General features: G+C 47.1%; 1 protein-coding gene across 3 annotated transcripts in view; it reads left to right on the forward strand.

Moving 5' to 3' along the window:
• Positions 1–21,824, forward strand: part of CFAP61 (cilia and flagella associated protein 61) — a 261,717-nt gene that overhangs the window by 116,615 nt on the left and 123,278 nt on the right. For all 3 annotated transcript variants that reach the window (XR_002339864.1, XM_021077413.1, XM_021077414.1), the window contains one exon: positions 1,189–1,323. Coding sequence is in view for 2 of the 3 variants with exons in the window: in XM_021077413.1 (XP_020933072.1) it covers positions 1,189–1,323 (135 nt within the window). In the remaining variant the exon portion in view is untranslated. The remainder of the gene's footprint in view (positions 1–1,188; positions 1,324–21,824) is intronic.

The following is a 21,824-nucleotide window of genomic DNA, read 5'->3' on the forward strand; positions in this document are numbered from 1 at the left end:
TACCAAATAATGTAGGTAAAATCTCTGAATTCAGCTATAAATCCCCAACTGACTGCAGTAAGAGTGAGCTTTTTGCTGGCATTATGAAGACAATTTTCTCCACATTGTCCTGCCAGAACATGCACTGAAAGATCTTCCAGGCTTAAAAACACAGCTTTGGCTAGAGAGTCCCAGGTCCTATTTTTCAGTGTAAAATCAGGCAGTGAAGTTCAATGGTAAAGGATTTTAGAAATCACTTGAAGAAGCTCTTGGAAAGGGCTGGGGCTATTTTTAGAACAGCATTAAGTCATATGTAAAGCATCTTATGTATTAAACTACATCTACAGTTCCATTTTGCTTTCTTTGGTTTCCAGTTTAAACTCAGTAAACGTATCATTAAAAATTTGGGATTTGACAGTTTAACTCTTGAGATTTAAAAGGTTGAAGTAGCCTGAGCTGGTTTCACCCAAACCGCTAAGATTTCATAAATGTCAAGGAAATAAAGATCACCACGCTGTTTTCTCTGCCAAGTTTAAAAATTGGATAAAATTAATAAAGCATTCTCCTAAAACATGATTTCTCAAAGCCCCTTTTCAGTAAGCATAAATCCAGTTTATAATTTAGTATTAATAGAAATTAGAATAATCTGATCTGGGCCGCCCACCCCCACCCTCTCTGGTTTCATTCTTTTGTTTTAAAACATTTATTTTATCATTTTATCGACAAAGGCTCGGCTGAAGTAGCTGTGACTTTCACAAACAGGAGGATTTTCACATTTGCACCCTCTTGCCCCTCGGATGACATTTTAATCTATGTGCCTCTGTAAAGCAGCTCCTGCCAAACGCGCAAAGGTTACCAGGACACAGATAACACAGCTTAATGGGGTCAAATCAAGCTGATTCATGATCACCATAGAGAAGAATATCCTCCTGGGGAAAATACTTGCGCTGAAAAAATCCCATAAACCAAACCACTTGTTTATCTGTCATTCCCACAGAGATAGTAATGCAATTACTCCCGTAATTATCTTCATTAGTGTCAGGCATTATCTACGATTCATTCCTCTGCTCGAAGAGTATGTTGGTGTATTTGCTGATTTTCCCCCCTCCCGGCTTTGGCCGGGTGGGGAGTTTTGTATTTGTCAAGCCGAGCAGGCATCTGCGCTCTGCTCCCCCGATCTTCCCTAACATCGAGGTCGCTGTCCCCCAGGTCCAGAGCCCCAGCGCCCACTCGCTGACATCCGCCCTCCACTTCTTGGTTCCCGTGCGGCCCCGACGACAGATTGTCTATCCCCTGGAAAAGCTTGGCATCAACGCTCCATCAAAGGAGGTCTCCAAGGACCCGGTGGGTAGCAGGCGGCGGCAGGCGGGGCGCAGTGCCAGCGCGGGCGGGCGTGGCGGATGGGGCGGCGCTGCTGCGCGGAGCCCGGTGGCTTCTCCGTAATTACTGGCCTTTTGGGGGCGCCCCGCGGCCCCTTTCTCGGGTGGGGCCTTCGCAACGACCCCCGGCCCCGCGCAATCCCTCGTGACACCCCGTCGTCACCCCCCCCCCCGAGGATGCCTCCCAAGCATCATTCTGGGGTCGCCCACACTCCTTGCTCCAAAGCAGACTCGCCTTCCCATCCTGTTTTGCTTTCGGGTTTGAGATAATAGATCCAGCTGCATTGAAGCCGGTTGAGTCAGTCATGAGCTGGGTTTGTTCACTTCTCCGCGGGGATGCAGGGTCATGAATAGGAACGTCTTAGCTGCCCTGGGTGGCAGGGGGGTTGGCCTTAAAACGCGCGCCTCGGAATACCAGCTTAGGAAAAGGGACAGAAACAGGACCTAGATTTCGCTTTAAACGAACATGCACTTGTGAACAGCCGTACACCCACAGCCGTGTTCAGTCCCTTCACTGGAAGCGTGGCTTAGGCTGACTTACATATAAGCCCGTACTGTTCGTGCTCACTCCCACGTGAATGACGTGGAGAGGAATCCCTTTAGTGGGCTGACCTTTGTCCTTTGTCAGGGACAAAAGAGGAAAGTGCAAGGTTGAAACTCTCCAAACATTTAGCTAGAGTTGCTCATCAGAGCTGGTGCTCAAATCAACAACCGTGACAAACCCCAGTGTTGCAGGAAGAAGTGTGTCATCTCACTGACTCCAGCTCCTGCTTTACAAGGGGAGGAGGGGGGTCCACAAAGGCCCAGGTCAGAGGCAGCTGCTCACTGTGACCCAGGCTACTCTAAGTCCTACACTTACCTTTTTTATATTTGCAAAACAAAAAAATGAATGTATATTTATTTTCTGTTCTGAATTTGTATTTGGATAGAGTCCCAGTGCTTCCTTATGAAAAATGTGAAGCGGACACAAAAGTAGAGAGAATTGGGTGAAGCAGGGCTTCTCATTCAGTCTGAGTGAGGGACCCTGTCTTTTTTTTTTTTTTTTAATGTACAATCCCTCATACTGATAGTTTTGTAAAACATGAATTCCTAAAAGGAGGAGATTTTTAAAAAACACAGTTCAAGTCCTATTATGTTGTTATTGGGTTTAACAGGCACAGAATTACTCTGTCCAATTGCTCTAAAAGCTTCTGAATGCAGGTGGGCTGTGTGTCAGCCCCCACGGTGAGCCGCCCTACAGCGCCCATGTCCTGGGCACTCATCTCTGACAGTGTCAAGCTCCTCCACATCCCCACCCACTTCCCCTTCCTCCCTTGTCACTTTGAAGCAGGCACGTAGCACATCACCCAGGACCACATGTGTGTCCTTAGGTAGCAGGACCAAGAGCATCACTCATGCCCTATCCACTGCAGACATGAAAGGGCCAGAGCCCATCTCTGAAGGGGCTAGGCCTCCAGGGCAGGGGTGGGGGGACCTGATGGTATGTGGAGATCCTGGGAATGGGCCCTTTGGGATGAGAGCCGAGAGATGGCACAGAGTCAGGGAGGGTGGCTCTATCTCTTTCTGTCATAGCTATATGGTGCCATGCTGATTCCAGGCAAGGGGGTCACAGGTGCAAAGCAGAGGGATGCAGCCTCTGCGTGAGAGATGCTGCCATTTGCAACCACTGCTGAGATGCCTTTGAGTTTGGATAGACCATGCAGCTGGCCCAGGAGAAACCCTCACACATCACGTCGGTGGCAGTCCATGGCTCCAGCTCCTTCAGCTGGTCCTGGGGCGGCAGGGGGAGGGTCTGAGTGGTATGCCCTGGGTACCAAGAGCAGTTTTTCTGAACCTCATGAGCCTCCCCATCCCTCCCCACCCCTGGGAGTATACAGAGTTAAACGACTTTGGGGTGAGCTGGAGCTCCTGGTCTGGAGAAGGCTGGAGAATATGTTTTGTTTCATTTAAAACAATTCTATCATAACTTCCCAGGTTGCTACAAGTTGAAATCATTGCTTCCGTCTATTTTTTTAATTTTATTTTTTGTCTTCTTAGGGCTGCAACTGCAGCATATGGAGGTTCCCAGGCTAGGGATCAAATCAGAGCTACAGCCACTGGTCTACACCACAGCTACAGCAACGCTAGATCTGAGCCATGTCTTTGATTTACACCACAGCTCACAGCAATGCCGGATTCTTAATCCAGTGAGTGAGGTCAGGGATTGAACCTGCCTCCTCATGGATACTAGTCAGATTCCTTCCCACTGAGCCATGACGGGAACTCCCATTGCTTACACTTAATAACCTTTGCTGTGGCCATCTCTGTGCTGTGTTCCCCCAAGGCCCTGGCTTGTTTTAAGACATAGCAGAGAATGGATTTTTAAATCCCTACTTCAGGAAGACAGCCACTTACCATGTGGATGTGGCTGATGCTTGGTACCCACCACTCTGTGCTGTGTTATCATACTGATGAATTCTTACTTGTTTTTTTCTTTTTAGGGCCTCACTCACGGCATTTGGAGGTCCCAGGCTAGGGGTCGAATTGGAACTATAGCTGCCAGTCTACACCACAGCCACAGCAACGCCAGATCCTTAACTCACTACGTGAGGCCAGGGATTGAACCCGCAACCTCATGGTTCCTAGTCAGATTCGTTTCTACTGCGCCACTACAGAAACTCCCAAATTCTTAGTTTTTAAGGAGCACTTTACTGCTGCTTGTTGTACTCCTTCTCCCCTGCCCCCAGCCTTGGCCTTGCTCTCGGCATGCAGAAATTCCTGGCCAGGTATCAACGATCCTGCACCACGGCATCGACCTGAGCTGCTGCAGTGACAACGCAGGATCCTTAACCTGCTGCACCACAGGGGAACTCTAGCTGTACTCATTCTTGAGAAGATTTTAGTAAAGATTTAGGTTTAGCAAACAAGATTTAGTGAAAATCTAGAAATCTTAGAAGTTTGGCCAAAGGATTATCGAGAGCATAATCCACATGGGAAGAGCCTAGATGTTCCAGCATTAAAATGCTCCATTCCATGATTCACAATTTAAAAAAAAGAAAAAACATTTTAGGTGGATTTAGTGTTTTAGGCTGATTATCTGAGACAGATGGAAAATTTTTAGAAGGAATTTCTATGGGGTCCTAAGCTCATTGATTTCTGAGCAGAGCAAATAGTACAGCAGCCGTTGAACTGAGTGAGGTTAAGTGATTGTTTTACTAAACGAATTCCTTTTTGTCCTCTAAGTTTCACCCTCCCTGGAGCCTGGAGCTTCATGCGGGACCCTCAGCTCCCTCACGTGGCTGCACATGGCTCTGGCTGGCCCCTGGCCTTTCATACCTTTTATCCCATTTAAGCCAACTCAGACTGACCGTCCATTTCTTCACTTTCACCTAGGAAGCCAGGCTTCAAGAGGGCAGAACACTCCAGCCATGAATAATGGGATAGAAAACGTTTCATCTCGGTGGGTTGCCAATTTGAATCTGGCACAAGTCAGCAGTGATTGAAATTCATGACTGCGTGGCAGGGAAATGTGCCCCCCTCCCACCCCGAGACCCCCTCGCTGCTGTCTGGCTTGGATGGTAGGTGTCCCGGCCACAGAGACGTCCCTGTCGTTCATATCACTTGACAGCCGTCCCTGTATTACGTGACAAGGTAGGGCTTGGAAAAATGTCAGTGATTCTCATCACATATTAGAGGTAGGCCCTCAAGAGTCATCACATCTCCACAGTTAACAGGTAGAGTGTTACGGATAAGAGAGGATTTTTCTGACCATAGTCCACATGAGAAGGACCTAGGTGGCTGTGACAGGGTCCCTGCCCTCAGGGGGCTTACAGTCAGCTCTCAGTATTACATGGGATCTCTCTGGGCTGGTTAAAGCAGGGATGGGGAGGGTGGACTGGCCCCCGAGAGCAAGAGCGGGACTTGGAAAGAACAGATGCACTGGGGTCAGGATCTCTTGGGAGGGAGTGTGTTTGGTCCAAAGCATGGTTTCCCTTCCAAGACTGGGATTTGAAACGACTTTTCCTTGTGATATGAAACACCAGCAAATCTGCTTTGAACTTAAAAAGCTCCCACCCTTGCTTCGGTATCAAGAGATGCTTCCCATCATCCACTCAGATCGCTTTGGTTCTCCATCTTGGCTTAGCGTATTCAGAGAATTACCCTGTGAATTCATCTCTCTCTCTTCTTTTTTTTTTTTTTTTCCCAAAAATTTTTGGACCAAATCAATCCATCATTCTTCAGATCACAGAGTCATCTCAAGAATCATATGTCCAGAATGATCAATGCCTGTTATTTTTGTGTGTGTGTGTGGTTGTTTATGAGTGATGGTCTGTTTAAATTTCGACTGATGAATTCTTTGAAGCCTCCGTTTTCCCTTTGTCCTTCTACAAAAGAAAAATGACGGTTTGTTTAACCCCCCTTCTTGGAGCTAAGTGCTGGCCCGCTTTTCCCTGGTATGTGATCTCTCAGGAAGATGTCACTGTCTGGCATTCAGTTACCCTTTGAATTGCCCCTTTCATCTCGGCTGTTCTTCCCCAGTCCAGCTATAATTACCATCTGATGGACTGTTACTGGATACTGTTTCACTTGTACATCTGCTGCCCTAGGAAATTGCATTATTCTCCCAGCACCTGCTAGATTTTCCCCAGCTTAATTGTTTCCCAACCCCTTCCTTAAACTTGGAAACTTTCACTGCCCACATTAGCCTTCCCTTGGTTGTACTTTCGTGTGTGTGTGTGTGTGTGTGTGTGTGTGTGTGTGTGTTTAAATTTGCCTTTTAGTATCTGCCTGGTGGAAGTTTCTAAAAAATGCAAACCTGTATTTTTCAGCCTCATTTATGCCCTGACCATTATTAATGTGCCCATGGTGATATTTTCTTGAAATGAAATCAACTCACTTTCAATCACCACTGTGAGTCCTGTTTGCTTTTTCAAGCCACTTCCCAACAATTTACACTACCTATGGGAAACACATTTCCAATTTATGGTGAACCCTTTTCTCTGACGTTCTTAGAATAATTTACATAAATTCCTTCCTGTGCTCTTTTTTTTTCCACACAAAGAATACAAGTTCTATGATCATTTCTTTCCGATTCTCTTGTATCTACTTAAGTATTTGTATAATGTATGTGTATGTATGAGAAGGCCATAAATCACTGTTTTATTCTCACTGTTATCAAATTCCTCCCCTTAGAAAGGTTACAGAGTAGTAATACACAACAACTACTACTACTATTACTGACAGCTCTTTAGCTCTTGCTCAAGGCTTCCCAAGAATGATCTCATTTAATCCTCACACCAGCACTTGTAAATAGTTACAGCTCCCATTGTCCTCAATGTGCATAAGAAAACAAGCTTGCAGGAGGGAGGGCGTGTGACTTGTCCAAAGGCTCCTTCAAACCCGCAGTTGAATGCCAACACCTGAATCACGACATATGTTCTCTTGTAAAATGTTCAGGTACTGATATCATGGCTTCTTGTAGGAAAATCAAACCACAGAAAAGGAAGATGGCCTGACAGAGACCTTTTGGAATCTCCTAGATCTTTGGCATCTGCTATATAATCCAAGGGTGACCCACAGAGAGTTGGCTTTCCCCCAGCACAGTCTGGATTTTCCTTTTGGCTGAGGGGTTTGCTCCTGTGCCAGCCTGACCTTGGCTGGGCTTGGCTGGGATGGAGCAGATGTAGGGGTCTAGGTTAGAGCCCTGGGGTCAGTTTGGGGACAATAGCTGTTCCAGGCCGTCTGCACCTCTTTCTCTCTTGTGCCAGCTTGTTGTTACAAACCTTTTGAAATGATAGTGGTGTCCGCTGGAAATGGTGGGAAAAAATAATAATCCTGTAAGGAGGTGACATTATCCACTTCTCAAGATTCAGTTCCAGGATGTGTGTACTTCACAGTGTTGTTAGAAAGTCCTCACGTAAATGTCTGGGACGAGGGACTGAAGTTTGCTTGGGAGGTGACAGGTGGTCAGGGTGGGTACTGGTGGTGTACCCACCATGGGCAAGCCTGGACACTTGAGAAACTGGACTGCGACAGAGTGGCAAAATGCGGTCTTTAGGGTGTGATAAGAAATTGTAAACAGTGAAATTACTTCTCAGCATCTCAGTATTGTCAGAAATCAATCCTATATCTGATCATCATTTTCTAGGATAGATATTGTAGGATAGTCTCTCTCTCTCTTCCCCTTCCATCTTCTTCCATCCGCTCCCTCCTCCACCAGCAGCTTTACTGAGATATAAATCAGAAGCCATACAGTTCACTTATTTAAACTGAACAATTTATTGTTTTTTTTCAATATAAAAGCAGAGTTGGGCAGCCATCATCGTCTAATTTGAGAATATTTTTATCACTCAAAAAGAAACCCATTAGTGGTCACTCCCGGTACCCCCACCCCTAGCCTAGGTAACTACTAATTGACTTTCTGCTTCTATTGATTTACCTTTTCTGGGCATTTCGCATACATGGAATTGTATAATATGTGGCATTTTGTGACTGTCTTTTTTTCACTGGGGATATTTTCAAGGTTCATTCATTTTGGCGTTTGTATCGGTATTTAATTCCTGTTTAATTGCTGAATAGTATTCTGTCGCTTGGACATACTACATTTTATTTATCCATTCATCCGTTGATGGACACTTGTGTCAATTCCCCTCTGTGGCTGCTGTGAATACTGTTCTGAACATTTGTGCACAGGTCTTCATGTAGATGTGTGTTTTCGTTTCTTTTGGGTGTTATACCTCGGAGTAGAAGTGCTGGATCACATGGAAACTCGATGTTTAACATTTTGAGACACTTCCAAACCATCCTCTCAAGTGCGGCCCCATTTTGTACTCTCGTGCTCAGGTCAAGCCCAGCATCCCCGCAGTAAGTGGTGAACTGCTGGTCAATCGAAGGCCATGGATGGGCCATAAATGGGGCTGTTCCTTCAGTTTCAGGAGTGGAGCTTTCCCACTGCTTTGAGAGAGCGCCACACACTGGTCAGGCAGTGTACCACCAATCAAACCTGCAGCTCTTTTTAATTATTTATTTTTTTGTCTTTTTGTCTTTTCTTGGGCCGCACCCGTGGCATATGGAGGTTCCCACGCTAGGGATCTAATCAAAGCTATAGCCGCCGGCCTACGCCAGAGCCACAGCAATGCCAGCTCCCAGCCGAGCTGTGTCTGCAACCTACACCATAGCTCACAGCAACACTGGATCCTTAACCCACTGATCGAGGCCAGGGATTGAACCCTCAACCTCATGAGCCCTAGTCAGATTCGTTAACCACTGAGCCAAGACGGGAACTCCAAACCTGCAGGTCTTTTGAAAGTGGAGATTTTTCTAAAAGCAAATCTCTCCTGCCCTTATCTTCCCTGCCTCACCCCCTCTGGCTCATCAGCCTCTCCGGGGCCTGCATGGACATTTCTGAGAGCCCTGGCAGCACAGGAAATGCCCGTCCAGACCCCAGGAGTGACATGGAGGACTTTCTGGTTTTCAGACCAGCATGTCCATCGCTTCAGGCCATCTCTAGTAATGTTATTGCTTTTAAAAAAATCTCTCAGCAGGAAAAAAAAAAAAAATTCCGAGGGTTTTCTGGATGCCGATCGGTATTCTTGCCACAGCCCAGTAGGAGGGGGAAAAAATGCCTTCTGTTTCCTGCAGAGCCAGGGTAATGAATGCTGCAGAGGTCCAGAAGTGCCCCGGGATTCATCAGCTGCGGCTGCTGAGCTCTGGATGCGGCCGCCAAGCTGGGCTCCCGGGTGGACCTGAGCTCGCAGGCAGGAGCCGGCCTTCGCAGCTAAGTGGCTTCTTCAGAATCCGCCTTCGGGGAGGAAAGGCACGGCCAACAGGAAGCTTTGCTTTGTGTATTTTAAAGTAGCTGGGGATATGAAATGACAAAGGGGATGATTACAGCTGCAGACGCCCGACTAGGGAAGTTATGTCTTTCCCCCTTGATGAAAATAATGTATGTCCTTATAAAAGCAGTGCATATGGATGGTAAAAATTTTAGGAGAAAACAGAAAGAGAAAAGGGATGAAATCTGCAGTCCTGTCTGTATAGATGACTTTTGTTAATGTTCTGATGCCTTCTAGATTATTTTCTGTGAAAAAAAAAAAAAACATACAGGCAATTAAATATGAGGTCATATGCCCACAGTGTTTTGAAACAGGCATTTTCACTTAGGATGTTGTGGGTGTTCTCGCATGTCATGCGTATCCTAGAGTGTTGTTTGGGTGGTTGCCTGGTCGCCTGTGCCAGGCTCTGTGTTCTGTGCCTGTGGGGATTATCTTGCCGTGAATGCACAGAAGTTTGTGTGTCATTTTGCTCCATTTCCCGGGGGGGTGGGGGGAAACTGAGGTTAGGAGAGGTCCAGTCAGGTAACTGAATATCAAGCCAGCAGGTCTCGGAGTAATCACGAAGCCCCGTGATTTCTGCCGTCCACCGCCTTGGGAATACATCCAAGGTTTTCTCCTGCACCCAGCAGAAAGTGGGCAAGTCCTGAGACTCTTCTAGTCAATTTTTTTTTTTTTTGTCTTTTGTCCTTTTAGGGCTGCACCCGAGGCATATGGAGGTTCCCAGGCTAGGGGTCTAACCAGAGCTGTAGCCGCCGGCCTACACCACAGCCACAGCAACACGGGATCCAAGCCTTGTCTGCAACCTACACCTCAGCTCACGGCAACGCCAGATCCTTAACCCACTGAGCAGGCAGGGACCGAACCCGCAACCTCATGATTCCTAGTCGGATTCGTTACCACTGCGCCACGACGGGAACTCCTCTTCTGGTCAATTTTAGTTGCAGTTGTGTGTGGGGGTCACTCAACATCAGAAAACATGGTCTTAATTGAATAAAATGTCCAGTTTCATTTCATGCGATAATCAGAACTCCATTTTCATCCAAAGATTAGAGTCTCCTCTCCCTCCACTGAAGCCTATAGCTGGCGAAGGAGGGGGCGTGGCCCCTTTCTTTCTGAGTCACCATGCCTCCCGTTTATTGAGCATGAATTTAGCTTATTACTTAGCTCTGTGGAAAAAGCCTGTTTGTTCCCTGTTATTGTTTAGCTCGATTTAGGTCCTCCTGGAATTGGGGCCAGGGTGGGGAAGAACAGTGGCAGGAGCAGGCAGAGCTGCACCTGACCTACCACACTGTCAGAGGGCGACTCCGGCCCCACGGGCCCAACTTCTTTCACACGTGTGCTTGGAGCTTCTTCCGTCACGCAGCCTCCCACCCGCATGCCCTTGATGCAGGCGTCGCAACCTCCAGCTTTGCCCCCTCGAGGCGTCCCCATGGGGAGGACCTCCCAAAAAGCTCAGGCTGTCTGGTCAGCACCTTGGCCAGCACCACCACCTCCCCTTCAGATGCCCTGGCAGCTGGGCTTGGCCATCGTGTCCATAGCAGATTGGGGGGGGGGGGTAGGAAGGTCACACACCACTGCACCGTGTGCACTAACATGGGAACTCACTCAAGGGTCTCTGAGGCTCCAAGACCATTTTCATGTACTTTGGAGGGAAGGTCGAGGCACTCCAGCCCTCCCCCTAGGGGTGGAGCGGCCCAGAACATCAGCAGTTCTCATTGAGGAAATTTCCAGAAAAATCCTCTCGTACCCATTCTTCCAACCCTTTTGTGTCTCCTCAGTGAACGAAGGGCTTAAAAGTCACTTAACCCGTGCTTGTCCACCTGCTCTCACCTTTCATAAGAGGAAAGTCTGTGGAATACAGCTTCCACTGTCTTCTGCCTCACTTTTCCTCTGTGATGCCAGCTTCCCCGAGGCCAAGCAGCTGCCTGGCCAAGGCCCACAGACATAGTATAGGGGCGCCAGTCCCTCGATCCACCACCAACTCCCTAGTGTTTTCTTCAAATCTTTCTCATTATGAACATCCTTATTATTTTTGAGCTCGTTCATCATGACTTCCTCTCAGTAAATTATGAGGAATCGTTCTGCTGGGTCAAAAGTAAAGGTACTATCTCTTTGATCAAAAACCTCATAAGGTTTCCAGAGTTTCCATCATGGCTCAACAATAACAAACCCGACTAGTATCCGTGAGGATGTGGGTTTGATCCCTGGCCTCACTCGGTGGGTTGAGGATCTGGCGTTGCAGTGAGTTGTGGTGTAGGTCACAGACATGGCTCGGATCTGGTGGTGGTATGGTTGTAGGGTAGGCCAGCAGCTTCAGCTCCAGTTTGCCCCTGGCCTAAGAAGTTCCATATGCCACAGGTGGGGTCCTAAAAAGCCAAAAAAAAAAAAAAAAAAAAGCATAAGTTTTCAGAATTTGAGAATGAAAGCTTGTGATTTCCATCTTTAAAAAAGATGTTTTCTTCTGTTTTGTAAATAAGTTCGTATGTGTCATATTTTAGATTCTACATATATGTAATATCATACAGTATTTATCTTTCTCTTTCTGACTTAACTTTGCTCAGTATGATAACCTCTTGGTCCATCCGTGTTGCTGTAAATGGCATTAGTTTGTTCTTTCTTATGGCTGAGTAGTGTTGTATTGTGTATATGTACCACAGTGAGATGTAGATTTCTCAGACAGATTATCAGGCATCAAATGGCCAACTGCCTTCTCTTTTTCTGTTTTTCTCTTAACGGAGTCTCTGTTTGGGGCCCCCATTCCACCTAATGGGAGGAAAAGGACTCTCCATCAGTTCCTGGCAAGTTAGCCATTTAACATGTTAATAGAGTCCATTCAGGAATTTTAACTCCTTTATTTTCTTGGGCAGGAATTTTCACTCTTTTATTTTCTTGGGCCACTCTCAGGAGCCGGTGGGTGTCTGGGCACCATGAAGCACAGTCATCTGGGGCTTGAGTGGTGTCTGTCCTCACTGGCTGCCACTCATTTTCAGAACCTATATATCATTTTGGTCTCCAGGTTCCCAATCAGCCCTCGGTGCCCGGGGGGGAGGGGGATTTCTCTTCACAGCCCTGAGATCTCTTTGAGTCAGGCTTCAACGCCTTCCTGCCCCCCCATCTCTCCATGTCTCTCTGTCTCTGTTCCTCCCTCCTCTACCCCACACCACTCTTTGCTTCAGGAAGCTCCTGACCAGCCTCATCCTCTTTCTGGCCCCGGCTGCATCTCTAGCCACCTCCACCCTTCTCGGGACAGGTGGCTGGGAGTCCCTGGAAAGCACAGGCCTCTGTTCCTGTGTTCTCCAGAACCCTTTCCTTCCACTGTATGGCCTTAGCCGGGGAAGGAGAGGCCTGGCCCATGTGTCCCTCTCTGTCCCTTCAACTTTCCTTCTCCTCCCGTCCTGGGACAGCAGACTCTGCCATCACCATGTGTTGCTCTGAAATCCATTGCTTGAGGCATCAGCTCTGACTTTTGGTACAAGAGTCAGGCTCTTATGAAACTCAACTTGCTCTCTGCCTTGAAACAAAAAATCGTGTCTGCCTGAGGGCTGGAGTCGCCCTGCTGCTGCCTGATGGTCTGGGGGCCATGAGTCAGCAGGGACTTGGCAGCAATGAATTGCATCTGTTTAATACAAGCAGTTTGCCTCTCTGATGATAACATAATATACACACGGACTGCAGACCAAGAAGGCCCTGGTCGGCGGTAGTGGTGGTGGGGGCGTGGGCTCACTCCCTTTGGACCGTGGAGGAATTATAAAAATATAGCTCAGAGTTGCTCCTATGGCACAGTGAGTTAAGGATGTGATGTTGTCTCTGCAGTGGCTTGGGTGGCTGCTGAGACACAGATTTGATTCCCAGCCTGAACAGTGAGTTAAGGAACAGGCTTTGCCACAGCTGTGGTGCAGGTTGCAGCTGTGGCTTGGATACAATCCCAGGAACGTCCATAAGCCATGGGTGTGGCTGAAAAAACCCCCAGCTCTGTTCATTATGAACTGACTTTATGTCAGTAGATGTCCATGCCATAAAGTATCAAAAGTCTAACTTTTAGGTCCTTTTGTGAAAGCTTTTATATATACGTAAATGTTGTTAATAAATTGTACTTGAGAAAAAGGAGGATATGCATTCTTGGAGACATGAAAAACTAGGTAAAAAACCCAAACATACAAGAACCTAAAGATTTTTTACATTTGCATCGAGCTGAGGGGGATGCAAAGTCTTCCTCATTTTAGTGATTTTCATAAAGCTATTGGTTTATCATTATTGACACACTCACCAAATCTGAAGAGAAAGTGGCATTTACGTTTATTGGAGCCAAAGGATTAAATGAGACTTGGAAACTGAAGTGCTGGTTGTTTGGAAACGTGGCCTTCCTGCCCGAACTGGCCACCTGGCCCGGGGAGCTGGTGTGCCCTCCCCCATGTGCCCTCCCCCTGGAGTATCCTCCCCCCTCGTGTCTCCTCCTGCCTGGTGTGCCCTTCCCACTGGTGTGTCCTCCCCACCGGTGTGTCCTCCCTCCTGGTGTGCCCTCCCCGCTGGTGAGATCTCCCCTGGTGCGTCCTCCCTCCTAGGTTCCCCCCTGCCATGTGCCCTCCCCCCTGGTGTGCCCTTCCCCAGAGAGTTCTCTCCTGGTGCACCCTCCCCCCCGGTGTGCCCTACCTCCTGGTGTGCCTTCCCTCCCTCATGTGTCCTCCCCCCTGGTGTGCCCTCCCCCCTCCATATGCCCTCCTGCTTGCTGTGCCCTCCCCTCTGGTGTATCGTCTCCCTGGAGTGTCTTTCCCCTGGTATGCCCTCCCCCCCATGTCCTCCCCCTGGTGTGCCCTCCCCCTGGTGTGTCCTCCCCCTGGTGTGTCCTCCCCCCTGGTGTGTCCTCCCCCTAGTATGCCCTTCCCCCCAATATGTTCCCCCCCCGTGTGTCCTCCCCCTGGTATGTTCTCCCCATGGTGTTCTCTCCCCTTTCAGAGAAGCAGCTTGAAGCCCTCAGACCCCAGGCTGCTGCTGCTGTTTGGGGCTGAACCTCTTTCAGGAAGAATAAAAACATTTACACCTTATGTTGCCTCTAGACCATTAAGCTTAGTCAAATCACCGATGTCACAATCTCCATAGTAACCAACTTAATAAGCAAGAAGAAAACAAAAAGCACTACTTAAAACAGGGGGAAAATAGAATCCATAAGATATGGAAGTAGCGTGGGAGCCATAAAGGTCTTTTATGGCTGTTTGTTGGAGATATCAGACATGACTCAGCCACGTGGGGTGGCTCCAGCCATCCGGGCGTTGGGGACAGTGGTGATAACCATGAATTACAGACTGTGCTGCTGCTCCTGCCTTTGCACTCTTCAATGCCCAAGGTTTTGTTTGTTTTGTTTTGTTTTTTTAAAAAATAATCCAGTGCATTGAAATGACCATGGCAGTTGTTAGAATCAAAGTTTTACGGTAGTTTATGTATTTAACCAAAAGGAGCTGAGCTTCCAGGGAGCTGGGCTTAGGTGGCTCTTCCTGATCACCACAGTGAGGTTCCGCTGGCCAGAAGTGCCCCCGATTTCACCATCATGGGGCAGTCCTCCCTATGGGCACCTCTGGAAAACCAGGGGTGGTTGTTGATTTTAAAAAACACCAAGGAGTTCCCATTGTGGCTCAGCAGGTTAAGAACCCAACATAGTGTCCATGAGGATGAGGGTTTGATCCCTGGCCTCACCCAGTGGGTTAAGGATAGGGCATTGCTGTGAGCTGTGGTGTAGGTCGCAGATGCCGCTCAGATCCGGCATTGCTGTGGCTGTGGTGTAGCCTGGCAGCTGAAGCTCCAATTCTACCCCTAGCCTGGGAACCTCCATATGCCACAAGTGCCAGCCCTAAAAAGACCAAAAAAAAAAAAAAAAAAACCAGTTGTGCCAAATATGATTATCTTTCACAGGGTACAGTGTGAACCTGTCACAGAGCTGGTCTGAGAGTGAATTGTGTACAATTGACAGTGACTTTAACTTGTCACTGGACAGCCTCCCTCCCCACACCTTGGGTCTAAGGTCACTCTGTATTGGTGGGCAGACACACAGATGGATAGATACACACCAGGCGATCTAATTCCCCCTAAAGGCAGGAGCCAAGGCCAGCGGCTGTGGGGATTTGGGTGGCTGGGCTCAGACCTGCCCACGCCCTTGGCTCTGTGCCCCCTTGTCCTCTGGTGGGGGGCTCCTGATTGACTCCTGGTGGGGACATCTGGCTGGCTGCTCTTCACACAGCCACCTGGAGCCCCCGAACCCTTGGCTCCACTCAGGACAGCCACGCTGACACCTGGCTTCCCTTGAGTACCAGGAGAGGTGGAACCTGAGCGACCTGGCCTCTCCTCAGCTGGCCTGCCCTCTGGGGACCTGCCTCCGCTGGAGAGCAGATGGAAGAAGAGAGCCCATGCAGTCCAGATTCCAAAAGAATCTCTAGGCCCTGAGTAATCAAATGCGTGTGTGTGTATGTGTGTGTGTGTGTATGTGTGTGTGTTATTTAACTATGGGTTTATTTCAACTCTGTGGAAATATGCATGCATAGGACAAAAGCAGGAAGGAAATATATACAAACAAAACTAGCTGTGTTTAGTGCTAGTGTTAGAGGGAATTAAATTTTTTTCCGAATATTGTTTTCTTTGCAAAATAAAACAACAAAGCACTGTGTAATTGAATGAGACTGTTTCAATTAGTCTCATTATATTTCTTTTCAAAATAAAACAAATATGATAAAAGAAAGAACAACCAAGTCAAGTCAGAAGAAATATTAATAATAGTTAACATTTGTCCAGTGTTATATATAAAAACACTATTTTACATTCTTTTTAAGAGTTAGTTTATTTAATCCCCACAACCAATGATGGTCTAGAAACTCTTATTGGTAAACACACAGGTTTCAAAGCCAAGTCTTCTCAATCGCTTCTTATGAAACAACCAGCCCCCCCCCACACACCCACACACAAAACACACACACAACACACAGTCACCATCCAAAAATGGTGCCAGAGGAGTTCCCCCTGTAGTGTAGTGGGTTAAGAATCTGACTGCAGTGGCTCAGGTTGCTGCGGAGGCACAGGTTCGATCCCTGGCACTGGTGCAATAGGTTAAAGGATCTGGAATTGGTGCAGCTGCAGCTCAGATTCAATCCCTGGCCTGGGGACTTCCCTATGCTGTAGAAAATAACAACAAAAAGCGAAAATGGTGCCGGAGAAGTCCCTGAATTCCAAGTATGACTGTGCATAGTCAACTCCAAGAGCACAATGGGTGACGATAGCCCAGTTCTGGGGTTCTGTTCTTCACCTGCCTCTCTGTCCCAGGTTCCCCCTAAGAGCCACGCAGGGCCTGAGCCTGCTTCTCCACCCCACCACCTCCTTGGTCCAGGTGGTCTATTCTTTGCTCACGACTCTGATGCAGACCATGGTTCGGATCCACCTTTCCTGGGGTGGCTCCCTGCCCCTGCGTGGACAGGCTGCTCTGCAAAGGTTCTGTCTAAGCTATGGGCCTGGGGGCTGTTCTGCATGGCTGGTTAGGAAGCGTGGAGGTGGAGAATTAATTCATGTCATTTGTTCCATCAATGCTTATCACATGCCAGCCACGTGGTGGGCCCATTCTGGACACTGGGGCCACAGCAGTAAGAAAGTGGACAGATCCCTGCAGCCCTGGCCTCTGTGGTCAAGTGGAGAGGCTGACAACGGACAGGCGGACAAGGATGCTGTGTGTCAGGAGGGGATGGAGGACAGGGGGAGGTGATGAGAAAGACTACGTGAGGGTCATTTACGCCGAGGCCTGATCTAATGGCAGAGGGCAGCATGGGGACCAGGAAGGTTTCACATCGTCCTTCACACCCGCCAGGAGTGCAGCCTGTCCCTGAGCCCACCCTCCCCGGCACAGGCCCAGCCGCACAGCCCTGATGTTTTGACTTTCAGTTCATGGTTATTTTAAAAGAATTTCATGCAAAAAGCCCATCAGATGCCATTGAAACATTTGAAACTATGTCCTTAAAACAGCCCCCCACCCCTGCTTCTTTTCAATCTTCCATAGCTTGCTCAAAGCAGAACTAGAACTATGTGAGATTGTAATTCCCCTTAAAAAGAATATTTCTGTTTTTAAAAGGCATGGGGGAAACCCATGGACTCAGATAAGAGTCTAGAATTTCATGTATCCAAATGTTTGGAAACGGTTAAATATTTTACCTAGATGGCTGTTGGCCTCCCACAAATTCCGAGGAGGGAGTTGTATCCCTGCAAGAAAAAAAGTGACAAAGTAACTGCTATTTTGAAGGCTCTATTTAACAGATGTGTAGAGTATAGAAATCTATGTATTATTAAATAATTCTTTATAATATGCTCAAGAATAAGCAATTGGTAAGCCTGTTTACGTTCTCACTATCTGGGTGCATTCTGTCACCCATCTGTTTCATGTAATTATGTAATTATCAATATAAGGAAAGAATAGGTGATATAATTAACAAGAAAAACCGATCCTCACTGAAGAGTAAAAATGACATGCATCTGTTGAATTGCTTTTTGTTTCTCTTTCTCCATTGTTTTTTTTTGTTTGTTTTTGTTTTTTTTTCATTTCACAGTTGCCCTCAGGCTGTTAGACTGCACCACACCCTCAGGAGAGCTGTTTTTGCCGTGCTGCATGCTCTCTGTCTGTCTCTCTCTTCTCTGTCTCTGTCTCTGTGTCAGTCTGTCTGTCTGTCTGTCTGTCTGTCTGTCTCTCTCTCTCTCTCTCTCACACACACACACACACACACACACAGGCAGAGCTGTCAATCAAGTACAAGGGGCTCCTACCCCACTTGGAAAGACAAGAGCAAGTCTTTCTTGGTGTTTTTCATCCATCCATTGCCCCTGTGAGAGCCCTGATAGCCATTTCCAGAACATGCCTTATAACAGCTAGAATGCTAGCAAATTAGTATCTAAATTAATTAGTGACAGATGGAAGGACAGGGCCAGTGTGTGGTGCTTTCATGGGATACTGGGTAGAAGAACTGCTGTGGAAGGATCCCCCACTTGGTGCTTTTGTTTGAACGTTAAGTTTCAAGCCATGCATGTTCTGTTGTGGCAGGACGAGTCCCAGGGGAAGGCGTCCACTTCCGCAGGGTCCCACTGGGTTCATCGCCAGCCTGGTTCTGAAGACGCCTGGGCATGTGGGTGGAAATCGGGCTGCTCGCTCATGGCAGGCGTCTCCCCAAATGGCAAGTGGCCCCCAGCCCCTCTGTCTGCCCAGGCCGGGCTCTGATGTTCCCCATGGATGGAGGGTTCTCCCTGAGAAGCAAGGAAGCCACCTTCACAGGCAGAACCTGGGGTTTCCATCCTGAGGCACACAGAGGGGCGGTGCCTCGAGCCATTGAGGTGATGGGCAGCCCTGGAGCTAAGGTGTTGGCATTCTGACATGTCCTCCTGCTGATTGGGGGGTGGACAGGGCTCCTACGATGCCCCCCTGACTTCTGCACCCATCATCCCCTCTTAAGGGGATGCATCTTCCAGAGAACCCTCCCCTGCTTCCTGTCCCAGGGGTGCAGCAGCAGGGGATGCTGGGAGGGGAATCAGTGTCACAGGTCCCTAAAACCACAGAACAGCTCTCCCCAAGAGGTTAAACCTGATTTGCATCTGGAGCTAGAAATCTCTAGTTTGGTCACTTCTTGACTTCTGCCTACAAGGTTTTGGTATGGTTTGGTTTGGTTTGGTTTTTGTTTTTGTTTTGTTTTGTTTTAGCCATGCCTCTCAGTAAAAATCATGCTTCCTCTGCTTCCTCTTGCTAACTGACCCCTTTACCTGTTGAGATGGTGTTGTTTCAAGAGTCCATCCTCCCCAGGGCACCTGGGGACAGAGCCTGGTCCAGGCTGGGTTGGCTGGTGACCTCCCTTGGGGAGGCTTGTGTAAGGACAGCTACAGGTCCCCACCCTCATTGTCCCGAGTCCAGAAGAAAACAAATAACTTGTTCCCACCTATGTCTCTCTCTGTTCCTTTGAATCCAAGGGTGTTGTTTGATGAGTTCTCCGTAAAGCCAGTAGCCACCCCCCAATCTATCTGTTTTCTCAATTTTTATTTCCGTGGTTTGTTTTAAGCCATAGATACCCATAGAACAAGCAGAAAAGAGAAAATTACTTACTGGGCACCCTGTGGGGAGAGTATTTTAAAGGACTAAGTAATGGGGACAAATGTGGCTAGATTACTCGAGGGATTTGGTCGGTTTTGACTTTCTGTTGACTTGTTTCCTTAATTTGAAGTTAAAATGATTTAATTGCAACCATAACTGACTAATCCATTAAGGGTTTTGAAAGGGAAGAATGCCATGTGAACCTTTCTTTTGTCATTTTGTCTACTTTTGAAAAGGTTTTAACAATGATTTTTTTTTTTCAGGAAATGTTTCAGTTTATATTTTGGAGCATTTTTTTAAAAAACAAAAGAGCATAGACTGGTTGTTTCTCAAGAGAAAAAGGTTATAAAAGAGCTATTTACATGCATATACCATATTCAACTAAAAATTAAAAAATCCTTGTAGTCTATACTGAACCATATTAAAAATCATGAAAGCTTAGACTAAATGGTTTTCATTTAACCCTCAAAAGTGGCATTAATTTTTCACGTGGTAACTGTTGCTTAAGACGCTATTGTGCCTGTGTGATAAATGTTTAATGATTTGGTAGTACATGCATGGCTTAAAATCCATTATTTATTGCACCTTCTCTTGCCTGGCAAAGGTGATGATTTTATAGCCCCAGCAGTCATGCAAACACATTTATACAAACCGACGGCGGATAATAAATTTCCTTACTGTAAGTGTCAGTGGGTTTCATGTGTTGCTGCCATTACATCTTGTTTGGAAGCCGAACGTTACACAGTTATGGGAGCCGCCAGATGGTGTCATTAACACGAACGCTGGGGCTGTTTACCGCCGACGTGCGTGTGAGAAATGAAAAGTTCTGGGCCTGCCTTTGCACTGAGGCGTGATGTCAGCGGTGCACAGGTGTAAAGACACTGCCACACGCTAACCTCTTCCCTTCTGTCCCACCAAGAGAGACTTTAGTTGTTGGTGTTGTTCAGTTTGTGTTTGAATATACAGCAGAATGAGCAAAGGGGGACATTTCCCCCTTGGTTTTACATGTGGTGTCTCAGACACCCTGCAAGTGACACCTGCCATCCCATGGGTGGTTCCCACAGGAGTGGCAAGCCAGCTCCCCTTTTTGGCCCTCCAGGCATGGCTTGGCCTTTTGTGCTAATTAATTGCAGCAGCATTGTTATTACTGTGTGTGCGTGTGTGTGTGCGTGTGTGTGTGTGTGTGTGTGTGTTTTATTTTTTAATTTTTTATATTAAACTTTTTTTAAAAAGTATAGTTGATTGACAGTATTGTGCCAATTCCGGCTATACAGCAAAGCGACCCAGTCATATAGACATACATTCTTCTTTGTAACTTCAGATATTTTAAATACGTACTATCTTATTATTATGGCAAAGTTTCTGTTGAGAGTATGCACTCAGTGTCTCTCAAAAGTGCTGTCGAAGTCATTGAGAATTGACTCAAGAAATGAGGAAAGAATTAGTGCTATAATGGAAAAAATGAAAGTCATTAAAAAAAAAAGAAGAAATTTTCCATGTCAGTTTCTCCTGTGCAACAAGTTCTTCTTTTCACAAAACTGAGCAGTGGAAGCAGGGCTTTTGCTTTCTCCGATCTAATGTGAAATATCTGTGAGGCTGAAGTTAGTCTCTGAGGCTCCATCTTTTATTAAAATGTATCCCTATCTTTGTTCAGCGCTGGCCACTCCCATTTATGGTGTCCCAGCTTCCTGCCCATTGAGGTTTCTGCTTTGCTCTCTTCCAAGCTCTCTTTTAATTTCAGTTTTAAAAGAAGCTGCGTTTGTTTTATCCCTCCCTGCAAGTCCTCCCCTTGAATCAAGAGGCTGGCCCATTGATTTCAACCAAGGTCCTTTGAACTTTGTTTTCAGCCTTAGCATTCTCTATAGGAATTTTCAGAAAGGCTTATTCTTTCAAAACAGTCATTGATGTTGCTGTCACAAAAGCCGAGCCAACCTTTCGGTGTGCAGAAATGTAAAGTCATGCGAAAGAGGCTACAAAACCATTGTTTGCATCGAGATGAAAGAGGTATGCTTAATTTCCTCAGTCCAGCTCTGAGATACAGTTGGATGTCAGTGGAAGTAACAAGCCTGATTAAAAGACAAAATGTGTGTGAAGGCACAGCCTAGAAATTTTTTTGTCTTTTTTTTTTTTTTTTTTTTTTTTTTTTAGGATCGTACCCGTGGCATGCGAAGGTTCCCAGGCTAGGGGTCCAATTGGAGCTACAGCTGCCAGCCTACACCAAAGAGACAGAAACACCAGACCCAAGCCAAGTCTGCAACCTACACCACAGCTCACAGCAACGCCAGAGTCTTAACCCACTGAGCGAGGCCAGGGATAGAACCTGCCTCATGGTTCCTAGTCAGATTCATTTCCACTGTGCCATGATGGGAACTCACACAGCCTAGAAATTAAACTCAGAGTCATGCCTTATACCTTGCTTACAGGACGTGCAAGTGTGTGTTGAAAAGATCTAGGAGTAAAAGTCGAGAGATGGTAGGGAGACAGGCAGATTGAAAAGTTATATCTGTGAATTGGTGCTCTGAGCAAACAGCCTGTTCCCAGGAGAACAGAAAGTTCCCA

This window comes from Sus scrofa, chromosome 17 (genome assembly GCF_000003025.6).
Source record: "Sus scrofa isolate TJ Tabasco breed Duroc chromosome 17, Sscrofa11.1, whole genome shotgun sequence".
In the NCBI taxonomy this organism is placed as follows: domain Eukaryota; kingdom Metazoa; phylum Chordata; class Mammalia; order Artiodactyla; family Suidae; genus Sus; species Sus scrofa.